At 57.7% G+C, this 26,660-nt stretch overlaps 1 protein-coding gene across 3 annotated transcripts; it reads left to right on the top strand.

Moving 5' to 3' along the window:
• On the top strand, positions 1–25,156 carry NCLN (nicalin). 3 transcript variants are annotated; one of them, XM_049876358.1, is made up of 15 exons: positions 1–410; positions 8,208–8,398; positions 10,179–10,323; positions 12,216–12,310; positions 13,821–13,901; positions 15,605–15,708; positions 17,668–17,756; positions 17,853–17,992; positions 18,386–18,564; positions 20,091–20,178; positions 20,259–20,297; positions 21,201–21,364; positions 22,487–22,540; positions 23,258–23,336; positions 23,532–25,156. In XM_049876358.1, exons 1-15 carry the CDS (start codon positions 227–229, stop codon positions 23,589–23,591), a joined length of 1,692 nt encoding a protein of 563 aa, XP_049732315.1. In that variant the 5' UTR covers positions 1–226; the 3' UTR covers positions 23,592–25,156. The 3 variants fall into 3 exon arrangements, with proteins under 3 accessions (XP_049732315.1, XP_049732316.1, XP_049732317.1); XM_049876359.1 differs by having other exon boundaries at positions 21,204–21,364; XM_049876360.1 differs by lacking the exon at positions 1–410 and adding an exon at positions 7,466–7,641.
• The last annotated feature ends 1,504 nt before the right edge of the window (positions 25,157–26,660 follow it).

The following is a 26,660-nucleotide window of genomic DNA, read 5'->3' on the forward strand; positions in this document are numbered from 1 at the left end:
ACTCCCAGGTGGCTGTGCGCGGCGGGAGGACCACAGCTCCCAGGAGGCTGCGCGGCAGGCGTGCCGGTCCGCGGCGCTGCCTGCAGGACCCCGCGGCGGGCTCGGGCTGCCCGGCGCGGTGCCCACAGGACCCCGGCGGCTACCCATGCCGAGGTGAGTCCGCGGGAGCAGCTGCCGCCGTCCCGTCCCCGCCACCGCCGCCCCGAGCGGCCCCGCGCCGGCCAGGATGCTGGAGGAAGCCGGCGAGGTGCTGGAGAACATGCTGAAGGCTTCGTGCCTGCCGCTCGGCTTCATCGTCTTCCTTCCCGCGGTGCTGCTGCTTGTGGCGCCGCCGCTGCCCGCCGCCGACGCCGCGCACGAGTTCACCGTCTACCGCATGCAGCAGTACGACCTGCAGGGCCAGCCCTACGGTGCGTGCCCCCGCGCCCCCGGCCTCCCTGCTCCGGCCCCGGGCCCCCTCGGCCCGGGCTGGGCGCTCCGGGCCCCAGCACCCGCCGCTCCGGCCTGTCCAGGTGAAGTCCCGCGCAGAACTCACCTGGGCGGCCAGACGTCTCCTGGGCCCCGGACGAGGCAGAGCTCGGCTGTCCTGGACCCCCTCCTCGGCCCCCGCTGTCCTTGGCAGGTGCCCCCGTAATCCGCGCGAACTTCCGCAGCACCCAGGCCTGGCCCTCTGACTCCCCCTGACATGCTCGTGGCCCCGACCCTCTGGCCAGGCTCCCCCTTCTGGATCCTTATTGGTCCCCTGTCCGGTCCCCATCCGGACCCGAGCCCAGCTGCCTTGCCGTGGCGTCTTCCCCCGAGGTGCCTGGCCAGTGCCCCTGTGACCAGAGCCCCCTGCTCTGACCTCCAGCCCCAGGCGCCCTCCCACGGCCCACCACCCAGGCCGGTGCCCCGGAGGTGGAACCTTTGGCCAGCTTCATTTGAAGTTAAGCGTCGCCTGGGTTCTGCGGGTTCTGCCTCGCTCCCACTCTCCACGGCCCCTGCGTATTCCTGTCCTTCTTATCCGATGCCCACTCTCTCCCCACTTCCCAGCTCTAGCGCCTGCATCAAGTCCCCCTTTCTGCCAAGCAGTTTGCCCCACTCCCAGCTCATGGGCCAGATCGAGATTCCTCAGAGTAATCCCTTCACCTGCCTCCCCAGCTCAGTCCCCTTGCTTGGACTCCTTGGGGTTCTCTTGGACCCCACCCCTTGTCTCCTCCTGGGTTGCATGCTGATCCCCCTCCTCCCATAATCTCAGTTCTTCCATCGTCCCAGGATTTCTTGATTGTCTCTGATTCTGGGTCAGCACCCCTCCTTTAAGGCCCCTCATCCAAGTCAGCACCCCCAGGATTCCCGCCCCCCACCGGAACCTGCCCAGCTTCCTCTCACCAGTCCTGCCCCCTACTGGCCTGACCTCAGTGCCTGAAACCCAAAAATGCAAACTGATTTTGATTCTTAACGACCTCATAGGGCAGAGTAGAAGTGCCCCACAGAGTTTCCGAGGCTGTAATCTTTACAGAAGCAGACTGCCACATCTTTCTCCGGCTGAGCGGCTGGTGGGTTCACTGCTGACTTTTTGGTCCGCATCCAAGCACTTAACCACTCTGTCACCAGGGCCGCTCCCCCAGTGCCAAAATCATTCTAAATCCCCTTGTCTTGTCTCCTGACTGTGAAGGTATTCGGGACCCCCAGTGAGGTCTAGGTGTTCCAGAATCTTCTAGCATTACCAGAAGCCCCTGGTTTTTCTTCCAGCCTGGCCCCCTGCAAGTCAAGGCCTGACCTTCCCGTAAAGGACCTGCATTCCCAAATTCTTGTCCCCCTGGATTCTAAGTCCAGCTTCTCTTGAACTGACCCTTTTGTTGGGACATATCAGGCCCAGCCTGGGGTCCCTTGGCCCCCTCCAGCTGTCTGCCAGGCCCTTGGGGGCCCCCAGTCCCTGGAGACTGATCCAGACCATCCCTCAGAACCCCCTACCCAAAGCCACTTTGTTTCCATTTGTGGCAGTGGGTCTCACGAGGGTGATTCTGCCCCCCAGGGACACTTGGTGATGTCCGTGGTTGTCACAATTTGGGGGGGTGCTATTGGCACCTCAAATGTGGAGGCCAGGGATGCTGCTTAACCCGGTACAATGCAGCGGACGACCCCCGTGTCAGCCAAGCCACCGTGGAGAAAGCCAGATTCTAAGTCTGAGGTCCCAGGCCCCAGAGGGGTGAGAGTGGGAAGCAAGGAGCCGCCGGCAGTATGAGCGCGTTTGTAGGCATCACTTGGTGTTTTCCTGGGGAGGGTCCTTACCAGCGCTGTCCAGTGGAATTTCTGCCGTAAGGAACACGTCGCTGCCTGGTACAGCGGTCCCCAGCCCCATGCAGCTGCTGAGTACTTGGTATGTGCTGAGTCCAACCAAGAAATCAAACGTTGAATGGTAATTGTAATAAATTTAAATAGCCACAGATGCTAACTGGCTGCTGTCGAGTGGACCGTGACTTTCGGCGACCCCGCGTGTGTCAGCGTGCAGTTGCGCTTCGCGTGGTTTTCAGGGGCTGATTTTTGGAAGCGGATGCCAGGCCTTTCTTCTGAGGCACTTCTGGGTGGACTCAGACCAATAGTGCCACTCGGGGACTCCTAAGTAGATGAATGATAAACGGATGCGGAATAGACATGTCCAGAGCAAGAGAGTTGGACGGTGTTCTTTTGTGACCCATAGAGTTTTCAGTGGCTGGTTTTTCAGAAGTCGATAGCCAGGGCTTTCTTCCAAGGTGCCTCTGGGTAGAGTCAGACGAGGCTGAGCGCGTTCACCGGCTGCGCCTCTCGGGGCTTCGCGTGTGCGGCTAGGGGCTACCACATTGGACAGCCCGGGTGTAGGGCTCTAGTGGATTTCCCAGAGGAAACCCAGATTCCAGAACTGGAGTCAGCCTGTTTTCTCCAGGTCCTTCCAAGTGGCTGTTGGTTCCTGTCTCAGCCCCTCCCCCGCCTGCCCCCTTCGCCTGCCCACAGCCTGGCCAAGAGGCTCTTGCCAACCCCTCCCAGCACCCCCAACTTCTCTCTCAGCCCCTGGGCAAGCGGGCAGCAATGATCTAGCTGACCCCCCTCAGGCGTCCCCTGGCTGACGTGCTGTCCTGCTTGCAGACGGAGGGGGACCCTCTCTCTCCCTGCAAACCTGCCCAGGAAGTGGCAGTCCCGCCTTTTCTTCACTGGGACAGACTTTCCGACTTGGGAGAATGGTCCTCTTAGTTTCCCTCCCAATCCTTGCAGACCCTTCTGGAACCTTCTTTTCTTTTCACCACCTTACTTGTCATTTACCGTATTTCCTCCTCTGTTCCCACAGTCCTTTGTTTTCTCGAATTTTCCTCAGCTTCTGTGTTTCCTCCCTTCCTTTCCCCCTAAAACAAACAAAAAAACAGTTGTCATTGAGTCAGCTTGTAGCGACCCCATGTGACAGAGTAGAACTGCCCACAGGGTTTTCTAGGCTGTTATCTTTACAGGAGCAGATCGCCAGGCTCCTGCAGAGCTGATGGGTGGGTTTGAACCTTTGAATTAGTAGCCGAGTGCTTAATTCTTACACCACCAGGGCTCCTTCACCCCATCCTACCCAAAACAAAACCAAACCCGGTGCAGTCGAGTCGATTCCGACTCATAGCGACCCTATAGGACAGAGTAGAACTGCCCCACAGAGTTTCCAAGGAGCGCCTGGCGGACTCAAACTGCCGACCCTTTGGTTAGCAGCCATAGCACTTAACCACTACGCCACCAGGGTTTCCGATCGTAGGCACCTGTAAACCGGTTGCCATCAAGTTGACTCCGACTCATGGTGACCCTGTGTGTGTCGGAGTAGGGTTTTCAATGGCTGATTTTTCAGTAACAGGTCACCAGGCCTTTCTTTCTTTTTTTTTTTCTTTTTAAATGTTGTATTTTAGATGAAGGTTTACAGAGCAAATTAGTTTCTCATTAAATAATTAATACACATATTGTTTTGTGACATTGGTTACCAACCCCACAACATGTCAGCACTCTCCCTTATCTACCTTGGGTTCCCCATTACCAGCTGTCCTGTCCCCTCCTGCCTTCTAGTCCTTGTCCCTGGGCTGGTGTACCCATTTAGTCTCATTTTGTTTTACGGGCCTGTCTAATCCTTGGCTGAAGGGTGAATCTCAGGAGTGACTTCATTACTGAGCTGAAAGGGTGTCCGGGGGCCGTACTCTCAGAGTTTCCCCAGTCTCTGTCAGGCCAGTAAGTCTGGTCTTTTTTTGTGAGTTAGAGTTTTGTTCTACATTTTCCCCAGCTCTGTCTGGGACCCTCTGTTGTGATCCCTGTCAGAGCAGTCGGTGGTGACAGCCGGGCACCATTTAATTATGCTGGACTCAAGCTAGATTGCTAGGCCTTTTTTCTGCGGTACCTGTGGGTAGACTCGAACCACCAGTCTTTGGTTAGCAGCTAAGCATGTCTACCATTTGTACCACCCAAAGACTCCATAAAGTTACAGCCAGAAAACCTTATGGAGGGAGCAGTTCTGTAACAGGCGGACTGCCCTGAGTAGGGATCAACGTGACGTTGGTTGTGTGTGTGTGGTGGGGGGAGGCATTTAAAAAAAAATAGGGAACTTGTGGTCAAGGCCAGGAGATCTGACTCCTTGTCTTCTCTGGCAGCAGCCCAAAGGCCAGTATGGTGAGGGCTGGAGAGCTCCCTGGCTCGCCCATGGGCCCAGGATCCCCGAGGGAGCCCCGGGACAGCCTGAGTGCCTCTGCCCCTGCCGAGTCACTCCTGATTGCAATCACCTTCCTGATCTCTTAAGAGCCTTCTCTTGTTTGAGCCGCCCTTGGTTCACTCTTCTTTCCCAACTTCCTTTCCGCGGCTGTTGAGAAACTTAGGGCCGGGCTATTTGTTTCCAACTGTCGGAAGACAAGCTGTGTGCTCTTTGTGCTTAGGTGTGAGCTGGGTGTCTGAGGGTAATTGGCCAGGTTCAGGGCCGCAGGCAATCTAAGGCTCCCCTCCTGCTGGACGGACTCTGGCCCTCCTTCCCTGAATGCTTCCTTGGTGTGAGTCCCAGGCGTTAGTTAATAACAACAGGTAGTGTTTGCTGGAGGGCAGTGGAGGCTCTGTGGTAGAATTCCCGCCTTCCATGTGGGAGACCCGGGTTCGATTCCCAGCCAGTGTACCTCATCCATAGCCACCACTTGTCTGTCACTGGGGGCTTGTGTGTTGCTAGGATGCTGAACAGATTTCAGCGGAGCTTCCAGACTGAGAGGGACTAAGAAGAAAGGCCTGGCGATTGACTTCTGAAAATCACCCAGTGAAAACCCTATAGATCACAATGGTCCGATCTGCAACCGATCATGGGGACTGCACAGGACCAGGCAGCATTTTGTTCCATTGTGCTTGGGGTTGCCATGAGTCATAGTCAAGTAGACGGCAGCTAATAACAGCAACCAAGTGTTTTTTTGAACACATAAATTGTGCCGGGCACTGTGTTTACCGCTTCCCTCCGTCCCATCTCATTTGATCCCCATGAGGACCCTCTGAGGTGGGAATAGCACCCCTCAGGAGGCCCGGCTCCAAAGACCCCTGCCAGCCAGACTTAATCTGGTAGGGTTCGAGAAACTACAGCTAGTAGGCCAAACTGCCCCCTCACTTGTGTTTGTCAATAAAGTTTTATTGACACACAGCCATGCCCCATGTGTTGTTTTATGGCCTGTGACTGCTTTGCGCTGACTGCATCATCTGAGGTGAACGTTGCAACAGAGGTGTGCAGTCAGCAAAGGTGAAAATATTGACCATCTGGCCCTTGACAGAAAGAAGTTTGCCAAGTCTGTTCCCGTGTGGGGAACCAGACTCTTCTTTCTGTCCAGGTGCCCAGCGCCTGTCTTTGTGGCTGTCCACCACGCCCTGCCTTGTGCTTGTCCAGACACGGGTGTGAGGGAGGCCACTCTGGTTTTACCTCCCTGGCAGCTAGGGGCCAGAGGAGGAGCCTGAGCTCTGGGTGGGTCCCCTCCTGCCTCTGGACCTCAGATTCCCCATCAGTGAACCACAAGGCTCACTGAGGACACGTCCATAAAGCCCCAGGCTCCAGGTGGAGCTACTGGGGAGCTTCATCCCAACCGGGACCCACAGGGAGCCCAGGCCCAGTAGCCATCCCCGCCCTGCCTTGTCGTGCCACCAGGCACCTCCTCTCTGGGCTCCATTGCTCCCTCTCACAAATGGGGCTCACATTTGCCCCCGGCAGGGTCATGGGGCTGAAGAGGCTGAGGGCTTGAGGAGACAGGTGGCGTGAGGGGGAGGGGCACTCCCAGCATCCGAGGGCTCCAAGGACCTCCTCAAGGTCTTTGCTGCTTCCTCTCCTTTTTCTCCCTTGGGGCCTTCCGGCCCAGCCTAAGGCAGAGCATAGGCCTGGGCAAGGGCCTGAGCCACTGATTCTAGGGGGCAGGGGGCCAAGGCGGGAGCCCAGGGCCTGGGGTGGGTGGCCTGCTCTTGCTCCTTGGTCAGACACCTTGGCGGCCCAGCTGGGACAGACGTTCCTCCTGGGTCCTATCTGCACCCCTGTGTGAGCCTGTCAGAATGTGCCATTTGGGATTGGTTCTTCTCACGCTCTGCCCGCCTCTCCAGATGTCCCTGGAGAGCAGACACAGAGGCTGCTGCGCTCCTGGCCCCAACCCCAAAGCAGCACTGAGGCCTCACAGAGATCTGCCCCTGAGCGCAAGTGGCCGACCCTTAGGACCAAGGTTGGCTCTGGTTGGGCGTTGAACTTGCCTGAGCTCAGTATTTCTGAGCACTTCCTGCCTAGGCCCTGGGGCCAAACCCAGCTGCACAGTGTTGGGGAGGCTTTGTATGTTCTCGGGTTGGTCTGCACAGCCCTGAAGTCTTTTGGATTCGTTGCTTGTTGTTAGCTGCTGTCAAGTCAGTCGGACTCATGGTGACCCTGCGTACAACTGAGCAAAATGCTTTCCCGTCCTGCACCATCCCTGTGGTCAGTTGCCAGTCGAATCATTGCAGTGCACGGGGTTCTCCGTGGCTGATTTTCAGAAGTAGAGTGTGTGTGATGCTGAGGCTACAGCCCCACCGAGACAAGTCCTGGGCCCACCCTGAATGCCTGCTGATAGCAAGTGAACAAACCAATTCTAGAAGGTACCAAGGTCTGTGAAGGGAGCAAACAATGGCTGTTAGACCGGGTGGCCAGGGAGACCTCCTGAGATCGAGAGTGGGTACGCCTGGCATGAGAGAGCCACAGAGAGAGTGCCCAAGAGAGGGGGACAGAGCTGCAGGTGGACAGAGTGGGCAAGGTGAGGTTGGAGGGCAGGGCCAGGGGCTCAGGACTGAGGCAAGCAAGGGGTGGAGTTTGAATTCTTTCCCCAGGGCATTGGTTGCTGTGGACAGATCATCACAGTAACTGCAGGGGTGACCTGGGTTCTTGGTAGATGGCCCACTCCGTTTTTATAACTGAAGTTTTATTGGCACACAGTCACGCCTATTCATTTCCGTATTGTCTGTGGCTACTTCCACACTACAGTGGCAGAGCCGAGTCCTCAACACAGACATTGTGGCCTGCAAAACTGACGGTATGGGCTCTCTGGCCCTTTTGGGAAAACGTTTGCTGGCCCCTGATCTAGGATTACGAGCAGGAGACGGATTGTGGCTTTTGTCAGACTCTCAGGAGACACTGTAGCTCCACGGAGGGTAAGTCTCGGTTTAAAGCGAGCGCTAAGCCCGTGGGAAGGAGCCCTGGTGATGCTGCTCTCAGAAAGGTTGGCAGTTTGAACCCACCTGGCAGCTCTGCAGGAGAAAGACCTGCCGATCTGCTCCCCTAAAGATTATAGCCTATAAAACCTTATCAGGCAGTTCTCTGATACATGGGGTCGTTATGAGTCAGAATGACTCCAGGCACCTAATGACAACGTACCCCTGGGCAGTGGGATGGGTTGGCTGCTAATGGACCTGAGCCACGTACCCCCATGGTCCCCGTCACCAGCTACATTGGGGACAGACTGGGAAGGACCTTGGGAGGATCCTGAGCCGACGTCTCAGAGACTCCAGCGCCTGGTGCAGGCGGGTGTGTGTGTCTAGGGCAGCACGGGGCTGGACGCTGCCCCCTTCCCCACGTGACCTGCTGTCCTCCCCACATGACCTGTCCTCCCCACGTGGCCCAGCGCCCTCCCCACATGTCTTGCTGTCCTCCCCACATGGCCTGCTGTCCTCCCCATGTGTCCTGGCACCCGCTGAGGGCCCCCGTCCTGTCCCCACAGGCACGCGGAACGCAGTGCTCAACACAGAGGCGCGCACCATGGACGCGGACGTGCTGAGCCGCCGCTGCGTCATGATGCGCCTGGTGGACTTCTCCTACGAGCAGTACCAGAAGGCGCTGCGCCAGTCGGCCGGCGCCGTGGTCATCATCCTGCCGCCCGCCATGGCCGCTGTGCCGCAGGACGTCATCCGGGTGAGCCCTGAACCTCCCCCTCCCTCTCTTTCTTCCCCGCCGTTCTGCTCCCCCAGTCCCTGCTCTCCTTGCCCCTCCAGCCTGTACCACCCCTTCTCTTCCCTCGCCCCCTGCTCTCCCAGCCCTTCCCTTGCCCACACAGCTTCCCCTTGGCTCAGTTCCAGGAGCTTCTGTGGAGCCAGCTATGTGACCTCAGACAGGTCGCCTGCCTTGTCTGAGCCTTTCTGCTTTTGGAAAGCAGAGATGGTGCTTGTTCCCCTTGATCATTTGTCCACATCTGGGATGATTCTGCCCCCAGGGGACACTGAAGATGTCTGGGGACATTTATGTTTGTCACAATTGGGAGGGGGATACTACTGGCATCCAGTGGGTGTGGGTCAGGGATGCTGCCCCACACCCTACAGTGCACAGGATGACCCACCCCAGAGAAGGATCAGGCCCCCTGTGTCAGCAGGGCTGCCTTAATTATTGGGGGGCGGGGAGGAAGGGTGAGTTTGATCCCTACCTCACACCATACAGCAGGAGAGCTTCCTGCTGGGTTAGACAGGGTAAAGCAGGTTGGTTCTCCAGCTTCTGGGATTTTCCTCTAAGTCACGGGATCTGATAAACACCAAGAAGATACCGTGGGTGAAGGTGGTAAGGCTGGCTTTATGCTGGTTGGCTCCTGCCATCAGCCCGTGAAGCCCACGTTGATCATCCAGTTTACAGCTGAAGAAGCTGAGGGCCAGTGGAGGGTAGCCCCAGTGAACCCAGGATCCAAACCCAGACCTGGCTGGCTCCCTAGCCCATTCATTCTCCACCCAGCCCATCCGCTTCCTAACACTGACTGTCCAGAGGGGCTCTGAGGGGTCTCCACAGACCTTCCCCATCCCCTGGTCCCCTCGTCTGCCTCCTGCCTCTCATCCTAGTTGCCTGCGTGATTCACACCCCGGCTGGACCGCTTCTCACCCTTGCTCCTCACACCCCACTCAGAGTGCCTCCGGGAGGGGACAGCCGTTAGGGCCCCTCCCCCTGCTCCCGCTGGTCGCCTGTAGTATGGTTGAGGGAAACCAGGGCTGGTGGAGGACAAAGATAGGACCATGTACTACAAGGTATTTACCGGGGCAGCTGCAGTGACAGCCACATGTGGTGGGGTGGACCCCTGGAGCAGGAAGTCGACCAGAGGCAAGGGCACTGGAGTCACCAGAGGGGAGGAGGGAAGGGAGCCTTTACCACGTCCTTCTGCAGCACTGTGGGGAGTCAGGGTCCAAGAGCTCCAAACGCAGCAGGACCTTGGGGCCCTTATAGCACCAGGGTTTTATGACTTTGATTCCCGCCCGTGGAGGCTTGTGTGTTGCCGTGATGCTGAACAGGTTTCCACGGAGCTTCCAGACTGAGACGGTCTAGGAAGAAGGGCCCGGGGATCGACTTCCAAAATCAGCCAGCGAAAATCCTGTGGGTCACAACGGTCCCATCCCGTTGTGCCTGGGGTCGCCATGAGTCGGGGCCGCCTTGATGGCACCTAACAGCAACAACAAAGTTCTAGCACTTGTTGGGTGCAGTGTCATGGGGTGCGTTAAGCAGGCAGGTTCTGAGTGGCTAGAAGTCTGCTTATTTGGGCCGTTTTTAAAACAATGGGGTGTGTACGAATTTGAGTTTGGTGCAGTGGGCATTCTGGGCCAGCGGGCCTCACTCAGCTTGGGTGCAGAGGTAACCAGCTTGGGCCAGGACACAGGAGCTCTCTTTGACTCAGCGACATGACACTTTGGGCGGAAGCCCCCTAACACTGGCTGTCCTGCAGCAATTCATGGAGATTGAGCCTGAGATGCTGGCCATGGAGACCATTGTCCCCGTGTACTTTGCCGTGGAGGACGAGGCCCTGCTGTCCATCTACGAGCAGACACAGGCAGCATCCGCCTCCCAGGGTTCTGCCTCAGCTGCTGAAGGTGGGCACAGGGCACTGGGGCCCGGGCAGAGAGGTCTAGTGAGGTCAGGGATGTGGGGACTGACAGGAAAAAGACAGGACCACAGGGTGGCAGTGTTGCCCAGCAAGCGCTTTACTGGGTCCGGGGCATTGACGCGTTTGGTGGGGGGCCCGGTGTGTCTAGATGATGTCCCCCACCAGCAAGGTGTGGGGGGTCTCTCCTTCAGAGAGCTCTGGAGGGCAGCAGCACCTTGGAGTCTTTGTAACTACAAGCTTCTATCTAATTTAGGTCCCTGGGTGGCACACACGGTTAAGCACTCAACTACTGGCTGAAAGGTTGGTGGTTCAAACCCACCTAGAGGCGCCTCAGAAGAAAGGCCTGGCCGTCTGCTTCCAAAAAGGTCGCAGCCTTGAAAACCCTATGGGTTACGGCTCAACCTCGCCCGCGTGGGGTCACCATGAGTCAGAGCTGACTCGATGACAGCTGACAACGGGTCTGATCTATGGCCGGCAGACGTTGCGTGCAGTTTTCTTGGGGTATGCAAAGCAGGCAGGCTCTAAGTGGCTAAGAATCTATCTCTTTGGGCTATTTTTAAAGCAGTTAGACGTGCACAAATTTGAATTTGGCACCGGCAGGCTTGATTTGGGGCTAACGGGCCCCAGCCCTGTGTGAAGACTAAACCACCTGGGGCCAGCACTCAGGGCCACCTTGAGCTCATTTATATGTAACAGGTTTCCCTGCGGGAAGGGGCCCGAGGGTGTTTCTCTAAGTGAGCGTGTGGCCCTCCTGGCCTGTGGTTAAGGTGCAGGTTGTCGCACCTCTACCTGCCCGCCCGCCCGCTGGCAGCATCTCCGCCTCTGGGCCAGGGCCAGCACCCTGCATTCTCCCAGCACCCCCAGATTCCAATGCACACAAATGTTTGAGCACTCAGAGGAGACATGTCCCGTATTCAGCCTCTCGTGTGGTTTGTGAAAACGCGGGCATCTATTCATTTCTCTCTGTCCGTCCCACCTGCCACGCAGAGCCTCAGAGCCACGATCTTGGTCGAGGATGTTGGGGTGAGTCAGTAGCATCCTGAAAGAAAATACACTGCCTTCACCCAGTGCGATGGTGGACCAACACTGAGCACTGGAGTAGGAGCTGGGACCTGTGGGGCGGAAGGGAGCAGAGAGTGGCCAGCGGGGATAACAAAGAGCCGCCAGGGGACGAATGGATAAGCGAAGTAGCTCCTGTCTGTACTGTGGAATATTGTTTGACTGTAAAAAAGAATGAAGCTATGGTACACACCATGACGTGGATGAACCCGAGAAACACTGTCGTTAGGTGCTGTCGAGTTGGTTCCAACTCGTGGTGACCCCACGTACAATAGAACAAATCACTGCCCAGTCCTGCGCCATCCTCACAATCATTGTGTGTTTGAGCTCATTGTTGCAGCCCCTGTGTCAGAAACAGCGAGCAAAATAACCAAAGACCAGTTGCCATCAAGTCAACCCCAACTCACGGTGACCCTTTGTGTGTCAGAGAAGGTGCTCCATAGGCTGATCTTTTGGAAGTAGATTGCCAGGCCTTTCTTCCAAGGTGCCTGTGGGTGGACTCGAACCACCAGCCCTTTGGTTAACAGCTGAGTGCGTGAACTGTTTGCACCACCCAGGGGTCTGTTACCTGCTTACAGGGGTGGAGTAAGTCAGACACAAAAGAACAGATAGTGTATGGTCTTCTTTACATGAAACATCTAGAAGAGGCAAACCCTTAGAAAGATTAATGGTTGCTAGGGGCTTGGGGAGGGGAAGAATGGGAAGTTATTAAAAAAAAGAATCAAAGAAGTGCAGCCTAAAGGAGCCCCAAAGGGCTGTTTGCACCTCATACCACGAGCCCACTGGGGGGCTCGGCCTGACGCACCCCTCTGTGTCCAGTGCTGCTTCACACGGCCACCGCCAACGGCTTCCAGATGGTCACCAGCGGGGTCCAGAGCAAGGCCGTGAGTGACTGGCTCATCACCAGCGTGGAGGTGAGTGCTCCACCTGCCCACCCGAGACCTCGGCCCCGGGACCCAAGACCCCGGCCCTGAGCTGAGCCCTGCCTTTGTCCCCGGGGGTCCAGACCAGACCAGAGTGGAGGAGACTTGGGGGAGCCATGCTTTTGGGGCCTCGCTGTAATGACTGGGCTGGCCGCCTTTCCACCCATTTCCCACTAGAGGGAGCCCTTAGCAAGGGCACTGTGGTCAGGTGCCTCTGCTTTGCTTAAAACCCTCCAGTGGCTTCTTGTGGTGTCCGAATAAAACCCAAATTCTTTCCTGCGCAGTGGCTGGGCCCGGCCAGCCCCTCTGGCCTGTTTCCTGCCATCTTCCCTTGGAATCACCGCCCCAGCCACTCGCGCCTCCTTGTCCCACCTCAGAGCCTGTACACAGGCTGTTGCTGCCTCACAGAAAGCTCTCCCCGAGGCCTTAGAACAGCCAACAACCTGTGTTTCCAAATAAAAGTCTTATTGGCGCACAGCCACACCGTGTTTTGGACAGACTGTCCTTTGCGGTTTTCACACTAAAATGACGGAGCTTAGCAGTTGCAAAGGAGATCATGCGGCCCACAATGTCAAAGATACTATCTGGAGCTTTGCAGAAAATATGCTAACCCCTGGGCTAGAGCAGAGAGCTGGGATCGGGCGGGGTTAGAGGCAGGGAGAGTTGGGACCGGAGTGCTGGGGCAGGGGTTTGGCCTTTGTCCTACTGGAAAGTTCTTCTCATGCCTCTCTCTTTTTTGTTTTTTTGTAAAAATATACACATTAGAACATAATAGCACTTCAGATTTTTCCATGTATAATTCAGTGATATTGATGAAATTCTTCCAGTTGTGCAGCCGTTCTCACCCTCTTTTTCTGAGTTGTTCCTCCTCCATTACCATAATCTCACTGCCTCCTAAGCTTCCCGTCTAACCTTTCGAGTTGCTGTTGTCAGTTTGATCCCATATAGATAATTCTTTAAAAGAGCACAATGGTCAAGACAGACAAAAAAAAATCCTTATTAATTAAGCTAGACTATCGTTTGATATAAAGAAGACTTCAGGGAGCAGTTTTGGTTTAAGGTTTAAAGATTATCTTCGAGGATTAGTTTTGGGGCCCATCCAGCACCCTTAGCTCCTGGAAGTCTGGATTCCTTAAGAATTTGAAATTCTTTTCTGCATTTTCTCCTTTTGACCAAGATTCTTCTAGAGAATCATTGATCTAAACAGCGCATCTTCTTTTATTAAAGTATAACATCCCTCTTGTAGACACAGCCTTCCACAGAACCTTGATATGGAAAATATAAAAAGTGGGGCTTTGGGTGCCGAGGCAGGGGTGAGGTCCCTGTTCCCCTGGGGAGTAAAATGGGGATAGGGGGCCACAAAAGGCTGGGAGCAAGGCTGTAACAGGTTCAATGTGGAACCTGCAGTGACGATGCCCGGGGGTGGGGGGGGGCTGTCTCTGTCTGCCCGTCTGTCTGCCCGTCCCTGGCCCAGCAGGCCCCTCACAGACTCTCCCTGCAGGGGCGGCTGACTGGGCTGGGCGGAGAGGACCTGCCCACCATCGTCATTGTGGCCCACTACGACGCCTTCGGAGTGGCTCCCGTATGTAACCCTCAACTCCCACATGGCCCCTCCTTGGCTACCCTCAGCCTGGCTCAGATTCATGAGTTTGTCCAGTGGCCTCAGTCTGAAGGGCAGCATTGTCACATGCTGGCCTTTACCTCCTTCACATCCCCCAGGGCCCTGGGGTTGGGTGTCACCATGTGGCTGAGGGGGAGGTCAAGCGAGCTGGGCCGGGTCTCTTGCCTGGGGTCCCCCAGGTGTCTTAGTCACCTGGTGCTGCTGCAGCAGAAAGACCACAAGGGGTGACTTTAAAGAACAAATTTATTTTCTCACAGTTAGAAAGCTAGCAGTCCAAATTCAGGGTGTTGGCTTTAGGGGAAGGCGCTCTCGGTCCTCTCTGGGGGGAGGTCCTTGGACATCTCCCAATGGCACCTGTCTTCCCCATCTGTGCTGTCTGGTTTCTGTGCCTCGTCTGCTCCTTATATCTCAGAAGTGATTGCCTTAAGACACACCCTACACCACTGTGGGCTCGTTAACATAGCAGAGCAAACCCTTTTCCCAAATGGGATTACATCCACAGGTATAAAACCTGTCAACCTGTTGCCCTCAAGTTGATTCCGACTCATAGTGACCCTATAGGACAGAGTAGAACTGCCCCATAGGATTTCCGAGGTTGTAATTTTTATGGAAACAGACTGGCACATCTTTCTCCTGCAGAGTGGCTGGTAGGTTCCAACCACCGAACTTTTAGTTAGCGGCTGAGCACTTTAGTCGCTGCACCACCAGGGCTGCTTTCCACAGGCATAAGGGTTAGGATTTACAACACATTTTTTGAGGGACACAATTCAACCCATAACCCACGGCAAACAGTTGGCCAATTCTGGAACCGAGCCCAGCACATCTGCACTGGGGTCCCCCAGGCCACCAGCAGTTGGGTAATTGGTAGGAGGACTCAGCGATAAAACACAGCATGGTCAGAAAAAGGCGCACGGGTGGAATCCGGGGAGCCCCAGGCACAGCACCCAGTCTCCTCCCCGTGGGGTGACTCGGGACGTGCTTCATTCCCAGCAGGGAGTTGGGCTGTCCACCAGGGAAGCTCTTAGAGACCCAGCGCCCAGGGTGGTCATTTCGGGGGCTGGTCACAGGTGCCCCTGCCTGGCACCCCCCAGAATTTCAGACCCTCAGAAGGAACACACAAATCACGTTGTTGACATGAGTGGTGCAGGCACAGAGAGCCGCTCTTATCGGGGAATGGTGGGAACCCTCCCGAGTCCCCATTCTGAATGTCCCTGGGGGTTGCCTAGCCAGCACCCCCACCCAGGGACGCCAAGCTTACAGAGATCCTATAGGACAGAGGAGAACTGCCCCATAGGTTTTCCAAGGGCAGGTGGATTCGAACTGCTGACCTTTTGATTAGCAGCCAAATTCTTAACCACTGAGCCCCCAGGGTGCCTCCAGACTGTGTATTGTTTTTGGTGCCTTGGAGTCCATTCCAACTCAGGGCAGCTCCATGTGCCAGAGTAGGACTGCTCTGCTGGGCTTTCAAGGCTGTGGTTTTACAGGAGCAAATCACCAGCCAGGCCTTTCTCTGGCAGAGGGGTAGGGTAGGATCGAGCCGCCAGCCTTTCAGTCAGCAGCCAGGCATGGAACCGTTGCGCCCCTAGGGTCCCTTAGACAGTAGGTGAGGGTGCACTTGTGTGGCCGGTTGCGAGTTGACCGTGCGGTCTCTGGCCCGTCTGCAGTGGCTGTCCCATGGCGCAGACTCCAACGGAAGCGGTATCTCCGTGCTGCTGGAGCTCGCCCGGCTCTTCTCTAGGCTCTACACCTACAAACGCACCCACGCTGCGTAAGTGCCCACGGGTGGCTGCCGGGGGGGAGGGGCGCCCACGCTGCGTAAGTGCCCACGGGTGGCTGCCGGGGGGGAGGGGCGCCCACGCTGCGTAAGTGCCCACGGGTGGCTGCCGGGGGGGAGGGGCGCCCACGCTGCGTAAGTGCCCACGGGTGGCTGCCGGGGGGGAGGGGCGCCCACGCTGCGTAAGTGCCCACGGGTGGCTGCCGGGGGGGAGGGGCGCCCACGCTGCGTAAGTGCCCACGGGTGGCTGCCGGGGGGGAGGGGCGCCCACGCTGCGTAAGTGCCCACGGGTGGCTGCCGGGGGGGAGGGGCACCCACGCTGCGTAAGTGCCCACGGGTGGCTGCCGGGGGGGAGGGGCGCCCACGCTGCGTAAGTGCCCACGGGTGGCTGCCGGGGGGGAGGGGCGCCCACGCCAAGTAAGTGTGCACGGGCAGGCTGTTGGGGGGCAGAGGTACCCATGCTGTGTAAGTGTGCACAGGTGGGCTGCTGGGGTGGAGGCGCACCCATGCTGCGTAGGTGACCAAGGGCAGACTGCTGGGGGGGAGGGGCACCCACGCCACGTAAGCGTCCACGGGTGGGCTGCTTTGGGGGGGGCACCCACATTGCATAAGTGTGCACAGGCCGGCTGCTTCACGGGGGGTGGGGGCACCCACGTCACCTAAGTGTTCACGGGTGGGCTGCTCCACGGGGGGAGGCACCCAGACCATGTAAGTGCACGTGAAGCTGCTGGGTGGGGGCAGGGCAGCTCACCAACGGGGTCCGGTGTTCAAGCAGCATGTTTACGCCCGTTCCCATAAGAGCTTCTGGCCTGGAGATCACAACCGCAGAGCCAGTGGTGGTCTTTCATTGGGAGCTGCTCTTTCACCAGACCCGGGGCCAAGCTCCCACCACTTTGTACTACAGCCTCAAGCGTAGAGCCGGCTTCCTTCCCCCTGGCGCTGCTGATGTGAGGGTGACCCTTCTCTGGGTTGGGGCATCTGGGCACTGCAGGATGTTGGGCAGCATCTCTGGCCCCCACCCCATCAATGCTAGTAGCTCCCCCTTCTCCAGTCATGACAACCACAGATGTCTCCAGACATCCGCCTAGGTGTGCCCTGAGGGGCAGAAAAGGGTTCTCTGAGCTCGCTCAGATTCGGGAGGGGCTGGGTCAGTTGACTGAAATGAGCAACCGCCACTTATCCAAAAACTGAAATAGAATTATCCTCATAAAGAATGAAAGAAAAGCAGCCCCGCTTCCCCTGACGCAGGGCTGCAGCCAGGACTACACTGAAGGGCGGACAGAGACCGAGTCCCTGCCCTCTCCCAGGACGGCCCCCCCCAGAGCATGACCTGCCGCGTGTCAGCAGTGCCGAGGGGGAGGATTCCTGCGTTAAATATTTGGAAAGCTGTAGTTTAATTCCTACCTCACTCTGTACACCAGAAAAAACTGCTGCTGGGTTAGACAGTGTAAGCCAGGGGGACCCTCCAGCTCTTGTGATTTTCCTCCTTTCTCCTCCCTACCCGGTGTGTGGATTTAAAAGTGGGCAGCATCCTAGATCATCAGTCGATCAGATGATTATGGGATGCAGAGTCTTTTGGGGGTCAGTGGAAACCCCTAACCCAGGGGTTCTCACCCAGGTGATTCTGCCCCCAGGGGACACTGGACAATGTCTGGGGACATTTGTGAGTGTCACAACTGGAAGGGGGCCGTTACTGGCATTGACTGGGTGGAGGCCAGGGATGCTGCTCAACACCCTACAGTGCACAGAACGGCCCACCCCAGAGACAGATTCAGCCACCGGGTCAGCAGTGCCGAGGGGAGACACCTGCCCCAAAGGGCTGCTCAGGTGTTGTCAGGTGGGTGGTCCTCCCCAAGTTGCCGGTCCTCATGGGGATCTGCGACCTGGCCTTGTCTCTCCTCCAGCCTAGGATGCTCACCTGTCTCAGTAACGCACCCGGTCCTCCCCCGCCAGGTACAACGTCCTGTTCTTTGCTTCCGGAGGGGGCAAATTTAACTACCAGGGAACCAAGCGCTGGTTGGAAGACAACCTGGACCACACAGGTGAGGGAATGGGAGGGAAGGGCACCTTCTGATTTCTCCCCGCTCTCATCCCCCGCAGTTCTCTCCCCTTCTCACCAGCTCTACCCCGCCTCCCAGATTCCAGCTTGCTCCAGGACAACGTGGCCTTCGTCCTGTGCCTGGACACTGTGGGCCGGGGCAGCAGTTTGCACCTGCACGTGTCCAAGCCCCCCCGGGAAGGCACACTGCAGCACGCTTTCCTTCGGGAGCTCGAGATGGTAGGCACCCCCTGGCAGGCGGCACTGTGACCCCTGGGGCCAGTCCGGGATGAGCAGGGCCTGGGGGCAGCAGGACCCCTGTGGGAACCCCCCTGTGCCCCAGAGCCCCTGGCTCTCATTCCAGCCCCCGTCCCCTGCCATGTCCTGGGTGTGGCTCCTGCCCACCCCTGGCCCTGCACTCTGCTCAGACCAAGTTCCTGGCAGTAGGCGTAGGTCCCCCTTCTTCAGACACAGGTAGTATGGGACACACCAGAGCCCCGGTGACTTGGGCCGAGCCTCCCAGGGCCCTGGTTGGACGTCAGCAGAGCCAGTCAGTGTGGGGTTGGGCCTGAGGGAGCTTGGCCCAGGGAGCCCTGACAGCGTCGTCATCATCCCCCCACCCCGCCCCCACAGGTGACCGCCCATCAGTTCCCTGAGGTGCGCTTCTCCATGGTGCACAAGAAGATCAACCTGGCAGAGGATACGCTGGCCTGGGAGCACGAGCGCTTCGCCATCCGCCGCCTGCCTGCCTTCACCCTCTCACACCTGGAGAGCCACCGCGATGGCCAGCGCAGCAGCATCATGGATGTGCGGTGAGGTCCTGCCCTGCAGCCACTGGGGGAGAAGAGAGGCGGGTTGCGGGTGAGGTCTGGGGAGCAGCTGTCGTCAGTGTGAAAGCAGGATGGGGTGTTTTGAGGGGAAAGGTGGCTGGGGGGTGTCAGGGCACCCGGGAGGGCTGCCTGAAGGAGGCGGCATTGACATTGAGGGTGAGCTGGGGCAGGCGTCCTAGGCAGAGGGAGCCGTGAGGGCACAGGGTCCCGGGGCTGGAGAACCATCCTAGGCCAGTCCCCACAGGGGTTCCAGGCCGCTGTCTCAGGTGCCCCTACCCACTCATTCAGCTCCCTGGAGGCCTCTGCTTTTTGCACCCACTTGCATGGTGAGGTTTTGCCCTCGAAGTACCTGTTTTATGGGTTTAAATAAAACCCAATTTAGAAAAGTATAGGACACTTAGTTAAATTTGAATTTCAGGTTTGCTTTTTTTTTAGTATATCCTAGACGTGAACGGGTTATATTTATACTGAAAATGTGCTCACTGATCTGAAATTGAAAATTAACCGGGCACCTTGCATCTTGACTGGCAACCCTACACCCCCACCCACCTGCTGCATTCCTTTTCTATGTCCCTCCTGGATCTGAGAGGTCCCATGGGCCTCCCCCAGTGCCTGCTGCTCACTGCCCTTAAGTCCAGGGCTCTTCCCCCCTTGGGGATTATGGTGTTAGATACAGGCAATCCTCAGATTACCACTGAGCTCCATTCCAAAGTCCGTCTTCAGGTGAATTTGTACATGAGCCCAGACAGGGACAGTTTGTATCTAACATCAGTTAATCAAATGTTTATCTAAGTATATAGTATATTGTGTATCTGTGCATAAAAACAGTAAAGAAACACTTTTAAGTGTACTAAAACATCTTTAATATACAAATACAGTAATGAATAATAACGTTTTGATGGCCGTTGCAAAATAACATGTTTGTTATTACAAACAATTGTTTATGTACCTCAAATTTTTAATATAATAGGCTTTACAGGTTTGGTTCCTAACTACGGGTTGGTTTGTACCTAAGCGTGACATTGGTAACCTAGAGGCTGTCTGTTTTATATCACTGTGTTACTACAAATGATGCCAATTGAAAATCAAACCAAACCAAACCCGTTGCTGTCGAGTCAATTCCGACTCATAGTGACCCTACAGGACAGAGTAGAACTGCCCCATAGAGTTTCCGAGGAGCACCTGGTGGATTCGAACTGCCGACCTTTTGATTAGCAGCCATAGCACGAAACCACTATGTCACCAGGGTTTCCCTGATTGAAAATATGTGTATTTTAATTGTATTATTATTACATCAGAGCCCTGGTGGCACAGCGGTTAAGAATTTGGCTGCTAACCAACAGTTCAGCAGTTCGAATCCACCAGCTGCTCTGTGGAAACTCTGTGGGGCAGTTCTCCTCTGTCCTGTGGGGTCTCTATGAGTTGGAATCTACTCAACAGCAACGGGTTTGGCTTTTTTTTTATAAGCAATACAGATATAAAAGACATATTTTTTTATCTCCTTGCAGGTCCCGGGTGGACTCTAAAACGCTGACACGGAACACAAGAATCATCGCGGAGGCCCTGACCCGAGTCATCTACAACCTGACCGAGAAGGTGAGCCCCCAGGCTGCGGGCACCCGTCCTCTGCCCACCCACCAGGGACCTGGGCTCAGGCGTCCCTCCTTTCTCCACAGGGGACCCCTCCTGACATGCCTGTCTTCACCGAGCAGATGGTAAGGGGGCCGGAGCAGGAGGGGGCCAGGGTGGGGGGACAGGGCGGGATGGGGCCAAGGTGGGTGTCAGGGTGGGAGGGGGGCCGGGGCGGGTGAGCTTAAGGTGAATAGGGCGGACTGGGCGAGGAAGAGCCAGGTAGGGGGACTGGGAAGGGGGCAGGGAGGGATGGGAATACTGGGGCGGGGGGCAGAGCTGGAGGGGAGCAGGGCAGGGAGGGGATTGAGCTGAGTAGGAGGGGCACAGGAAGCCTGGTAGGGACAGTGCAGGGTGGGTGGTACTGGGGCTGGGTGGGAGGGGAAGGGAACGGGGGCAGGGTGGGTGTTGGGGGGTCTCCTATGGGAGGAGAGCAGAACGTGCCAGATGGGCTGGACAAGGGCGGTGAGCATGGCATGGGGGCAGGTGGGGGCAGTGACTGCCACGTGGGGGTGGGCAGGCTGCAGTGAGTATGGTGGGATGTGGGTGGGGCGGTGACCACGGTATACAGGCGATGGTGAGGCGGTGATCCCTGTGTTGGAGGGTGGTAGGGGGCTGTGACCACAGCGTGGGGGTAGTTGGGAGTGGTGACCACGGCTTGGGGGGGTGGGGGGTGCTGACCACGGCTTGGGGGTGGGTGGGTGGGGGCGGTGACCATGGTGTAGGGTGGTGGGTGGGGTGGTGACCAAGGCGTGGGGGTGGTTGGGGGTGGTGGCCATGGTGTGGGGGTGGGTGGGGGCGGTGACCATGGTGTAGGGGGGTGAGTGGGGTTGGTGGCCACAGCATTGGGGGGCAGGGCGGTGACCACAGCATGGGGTGGATGGGGGTGGTGACCACGGTGTGGGGGCTTGGATGGGTGGTGACCACAGTGGGGGGGGCAGTGACCGTGGCATGTGGAGGGCAGGGCGGTGACCACATGCTCCCCGCAGCAGATCCAGCAGGAGCAACTGGACTCAGTGATGGACTGGCTCACCCACCAGCCGCGGGCTGCCCAGCTGGTGGACAAAGACAGCACCTTCCTGAGCACCCTGGAGTACTACCTGAGCCGCTACCTGAAGGATGTGAAGCAGCACTACGTCAAGGCCGACAAGCGGTGCGGGGCGGGTGTCCCCACCCTCTCCCCCCAGCTGCTTACGTGCATCCTGGTTGGCCCGCCCCTCTTCGGGCCTTGGTCTCCCAAACAATGGAGCTCACGAGTGGGCGGGCCCTCACCTCAGATGGAGCTTATGGAGCCCCCCACCCCCAGGGAGCCAGCTCTAGCAAATACAAGTAGAGGATAGAAAGAAAAAACTATAGGCCACCCAGTTAGATTTGGATGTTAGTTTTAAAAAGAAAAAGTTTTTCTTAAGTGTAAGTATACACCAAATATCGCACGGCCTGTACTTATACTAGGAGCCCTCGTGGCACAACGGTTAAGTGCTCAGCTACTAGCCCAGAGAGATTAATGGGTTCAAACCCATCAGCCACTATGCAGGGGGAAGACGTGGCAGTCTGGTTCCTTAAGGATTACAGCCTTGGAAATCCCACGCGGCAGTTCTATTCTGTCCCGTCGGGTCACTGTGAGTCAGAATGGACTCAACAACAATGGGTTTGGTTTTGGCCTCATTGTTGATCTGAAAGTTCAGTATGAACTGGGGGTCCCGCATTTTGTGTTTCGACCCTACACCCCACCCACCCACTGAGTTCCTTTCAGGCTCCAGTGTCTTCCAGCGTCCCCGGATTTTATCTTTTTTGCACCTGGAGCTTCTGAGCTCCCCAGTTGGGCCAAGCCAACACCTCAAGACCTTTGTGTTAGGAGGGGGGCCCACTGGGCATCATAGGCAGGAAATGTCCCCTGAGACCACCCAGTGCTCCCTCACTGGCTCGACTCTGTCCTTCTGTCTCACGGCTGCTCATAGCTCTCTCGAGAGACAGAAGTCTTAGACAGAAAAGGAAACCGAAGCTCAGAGTGGACCCAAAACCCGCAGGCCGAGGTTTCCCTCCCTCTACAGAGACGCTTGCAGGACAGTAAAAATTTGTACAGTCATCACATTTCGCTTTTAAACACCCCGAAACGGTCATAGGAGGGATCTTATTTCAGGACAAGAGACAGCCTTCCCCAGAAGGGACCGTCGGCAGCCCTGTGCCGACACCCACGAGGTGCTAGTGTTCCTGGGCTAAGTCCGGTGTTGGCTCAGGATGGGGCTGGCCCCCTGACAGCGCACTCTCTCCCCAGGGACCCAGAGTTTGTCTTCTACGACCAGCTGAAGCAAGTGATGAACGCGTACAGGTGAGTGGCAGGTGGTGGGTTGGCCTCCTCTCTGGGAGTGTGTCTTTATGTAGCTCGTCAAGCAGCAGCACCCCGTCCATCAGGGTCAGGCTGCCCTGGACCAGGAGTCCATGCACGTACATCGTCCCCACATGTGAGGATGTAAGGCAGCGTACTCAAGGCCACCCTTACTTCTGACACCACCTACAAGCCCAGGGGCTCCGTAATGCTAGAAGGACTCCCAGAAGCCGTTGTACTCGAGGTCACGGTGTATCACTGGGAAAGGGACAGGTTAAAGTCAGCCCGAGGAAGGGGCGCCGGGGGCAGGGTCCAGGGGGACACGTCAGCCTTGCTGTGTCAACATCTGGCGACACGCGGAACTCTGCCAACAGGGGCACTTCCCTGAGCCTCGGCATCCAGACATCTTGTCGGGGCTCCGTCACATAGGACGATTGATCAACCCGTTGATCCACTGATTGCCACGTGGCTGCTCTCAGTCTCCAAGTTGACCAACACGAGAGTGCCAGATCCCCCACCCTAAGTAGCACTGTCGGACTGCTCAGTGAGACCAGAGCCCCAGGCAGGCAGACCACCTCAGGGGGCCCAGCACCCCAGGGCTGACAGGTCACCGTGCAGAACCTCGCGGAATCTCAGTCCAGGTTCACCCTGCACACCTCCTGTTACAGCTGCAGGGACAGCCCCTGCACTCTCTGACCCACCACCTGCCCTTCCCCCCAGAGTCAAACCAGCCATTTTCGACCTGCTCCTGGCTGTCTGCATCGGTGCCTACCTCGGAATGGCCTACACAGCTGTGCAGGTGAGCAGGCAGGGTGGGGCTTGGGGGCTCACCTGGAGACTGGGGTTGACGTGGTGGGGGCTAGACCCAGGTGTCAGCCTCCGAGCAGGTGACCACCCAGTGCTGCTGGCCACAGACACCTGTAGGTGTCCATGTGGCCCCCAGGGTTTGCTGGCCCTCACCTTGCCCTCCCTCCCTCCCTCCCATGGTGCCCAGCACTTCGACCTCCTGTACAAGACGGTCCAGAGGGTGCTCCTGAAGGCCAAGATGCAGTGACCCAGGCCGGAGGGCCGCGCCACACGGACCCCCCAGGCCTTCCTGCCAGCCCAGGTGCCAGCTGGGGACAGAGCTTACCTTCCACACCTGTGGTTGAAACACCGAATTACAGAGGTGTTCCGTGTTGCTCTTTCGGACTTGGGGGGTGCTTTCCTTTTTCCTTTTTTCCCTCTGAACTTCATGGAGGAGAGCCTGGTAGAAGCCCAGGGGCAGCCCCGGACCAGGGGAGCCCCACCAGCTTCGTGTAGCATGAGCTATTAAAGAGGAAACGCACCAGGATGCTGACCTGGACCTGGCTGTGCTCTGAAGAGGGCAGCCTGGCCTGGGCAGCCACCTCTGCCTCTGTCCTGCCCACATGCCAGCCTGTGTGGTGTCCCCGGCCGGGCCAGAGAGCTGAGGGGCCAATGCAGGCCAGGACCTCATGAGCCCTGAAGACAGCAGCCCTGACCAGGGCTCCGGGTGGCCTTGCAGGTGCTCTGTCCTCCGCACCTCTCACCTCCCCTCTGTCCCTTCCTGTCGTGTTCCTGCTGATGTGGCCCGAAAGTGACCAAGCACGGCTGCTGGCCCCACCCTCCCCTCGTGGCTTTTCCACGGCTGCCCCACAGTTGTGGCCTATCTCTCTGGGTATCCAGGTGTTTGTGGTGACCCGGGGCCGGGGCGCGGCTCAGCATCAGAAGGGCTGGGCCAGACAGGTTGACAGCAGGTGTCTGAAAGAGGGAAGGGGCCGCTGGCCCCCCGGGACCCCCAGCCCCACTGTGCCCTCATTAACCCCCTTTCGGCTGCCCTCCTGGGACCTGGAGGAGGTGGGAGACCAGGGAACTGGGGGGGCGTTGTTGATAGCACCCTGCCAGGCCGTGTGGCGTGTGAGGGGGCAGGCAGTTAACCTCAGGGAGACCCAGGTGTGTCCATTCGTTAGCAATATAATTAATGAAGTGTTCCCCAGAGGGCCAGGGTAGGGAAGCAGGGACAGGGGCCTGGAACCTGCTGAGGCCCTGTGTCCATGGTCGCCAGGTTCTGATGCTGAGGGGCAGGCTGCCCTGGGAGGGTCCTTGCCCACATACAGCCCTTGGCTGTCCTTGAGAACTCAGGACTGAAGAAGGGGGGAGCCTAGCTTCCTGCCCAGCCAGTCCCTGCGTCCCATCCCCCCCAACGCTGGAGGTTCCTGGTAGCAATGTCTCCAGGCCCACGACTCCCAGGGCCAGCTGGGCTGTCCCCCACCATGTCAGCCCAGCCTGGCGTCACTGGACTCCCAGGTCCAGCAGCTCCTCGTGTAGGGAGGCACGGCCGTGGGGACGGAGGTTCTCCCTGCCCTGCCTGGGGGTCCCCTCAGAGCCTGTCCATCAAGCATACCAGGGGCCGGGTGCAGCACTGAGACTGGCTCCCAGCCATGGTGGTGGGGTCCAGGCGTGTGTGGGGGTCCTCTGAGCTGTTAACACTGATGTCCCTGAGCAAGCACTTCCCCCTTCCTGGGCAGGGCCTCCCAGTGGCCTGGCTGTCCCGGGGGCCCACGCTGGTGGGGGCAGTGGCTGTTCTGGGAGAGAAATAAAGCCATATTGAACGATCGACTGCAAGTGTCTTTTGTGGGCGCCTGGAGGACTTGTGGTCCGTGCCCTGTCTTGGGGTCATCTGCCGCCACTGTGGATGGATGACACCAGGAAGGACAAGCTGGCCCTGAGCCCAGTGGGAGGAGGGGGGTCCCCGCCTGGTCTCAAGCCCGGCCCGCCTCCTTGTACAAGCCAAGATACACCTGCCGCCTTGTGTCTATCTGTGTCCTTGAGCATTTGTCACCCCTGTGGCTCTCAATGCCAGGCACCAGGGTCACGAATAGGAACAAGGTTTCACCCAGACGCAGCATCCTTTAGCGCCCTGTGCAGGCACCACTGAAGACTCTGGCCCGTCCACTCGGGGAGCAATGACAACCTTCGCTCTGGGTGCCCAACCCTATCCCAGGGTCCAAGAAGGGCTCAGCCCTGGACCCCCCTCACAGGCCCCCAGGCTGGCAGAACAGGCCAGGGGAGGACACAGCCCACAGAGGGACCTGGGGCAGGGGGGCTTGTCCAGAAGGCCTGGTGAGACTGGTTCTAGTTTGGTCGTGGGTCAGGCATGGCAGTCACGGAAGGCTTCCTGGAGGAGGGGTCTTGTGCCACGAAAAGTTGGAGTCTGCCACGAGGCAGACAAGGGCAGGAAGGGCATTCCTACAGTGGGGACAGAGCATAGGTGAACACAGGCCGTGATGTGTAAATGGACTATTTTTTAGAGCAGTTTTGGGTTTGCTGAAAAAGTGCAGAAAGTACAGTTCACATAGACCCCTAAGGGGCTTTTGAGGGAAATCAGAATGACAAGGATTAAGCCATGTGGGGATGGGCAGGAAGCAAAGGCCCTGGGGCAGGACCAGGCCTGGTGAGCTGGAGGAACAGCTAGGAGGACTGTGGCCGCGGTGGAGTGAGTGAGGGGGCAGAGGAGGAGGGAAGGGCTGGGTCAGGTCAGGTCGTGCAGGGCCCTGTGGGTTGACGAAGGACTTGGGCTTGTCACCGAGGGAGGTGGGAACCCTGGAAGTCTGAGCAAAGGAGGGACTGGCTCGACTCAGATGCTTATGGGCGCCCTCTAGTGGCCGCGGTGGGAACAGCCGGTGGGGGTGTGGGCGAGAACCAGGTGGGTGTCAGGGGAAGTGTTTCAGGGGAGGGCTGTGGGCCTGGGGCGTTGTTTGCATTTTATGATCAATGTGATGGGAGCCCTGGGAAGGGATGTGGCCAGGCTTGCAGTTTGGAAAGGTCCCCAACAGGCTGAGGACGGCTATGAAGGTGAACTCAGGTCATGCTCAGGCCAGACAGATGCGAGGGCTCCCTCAGTGCCCCTGTGCATCCCCTTAGGTCCCCATCCACCCGGACAGCAGCACAGGAGGTGACTGAGACACATTCTCGAGGGCATTGCACACTCTACCGGGGACCAAAAGGAGGCCGCGGCCAGTGGCTTTCATCTGTTCCTGGAGGACCTTTTTTTTTTTTTTTTTTTTTAAGGCAATAAAACGTAAGTTAAACCCCATATGTCTCAGAACTGTGCTCCATAGGA

The sequence above is a fragment of the Elephas maximus genome, chromosome 3 (assembly GCF_024166365.1).
Source record: "Elephas maximus indicus isolate mEleMax1 chromosome 3, mEleMax1 primary haplotype, whole genome shotgun sequence".
Classification (NCBI taxonomy): Eukaryota; Metazoa; Chordata; class Mammalia; order Proboscidea; family Elephantidae; genus Elephas; species Elephas maximus.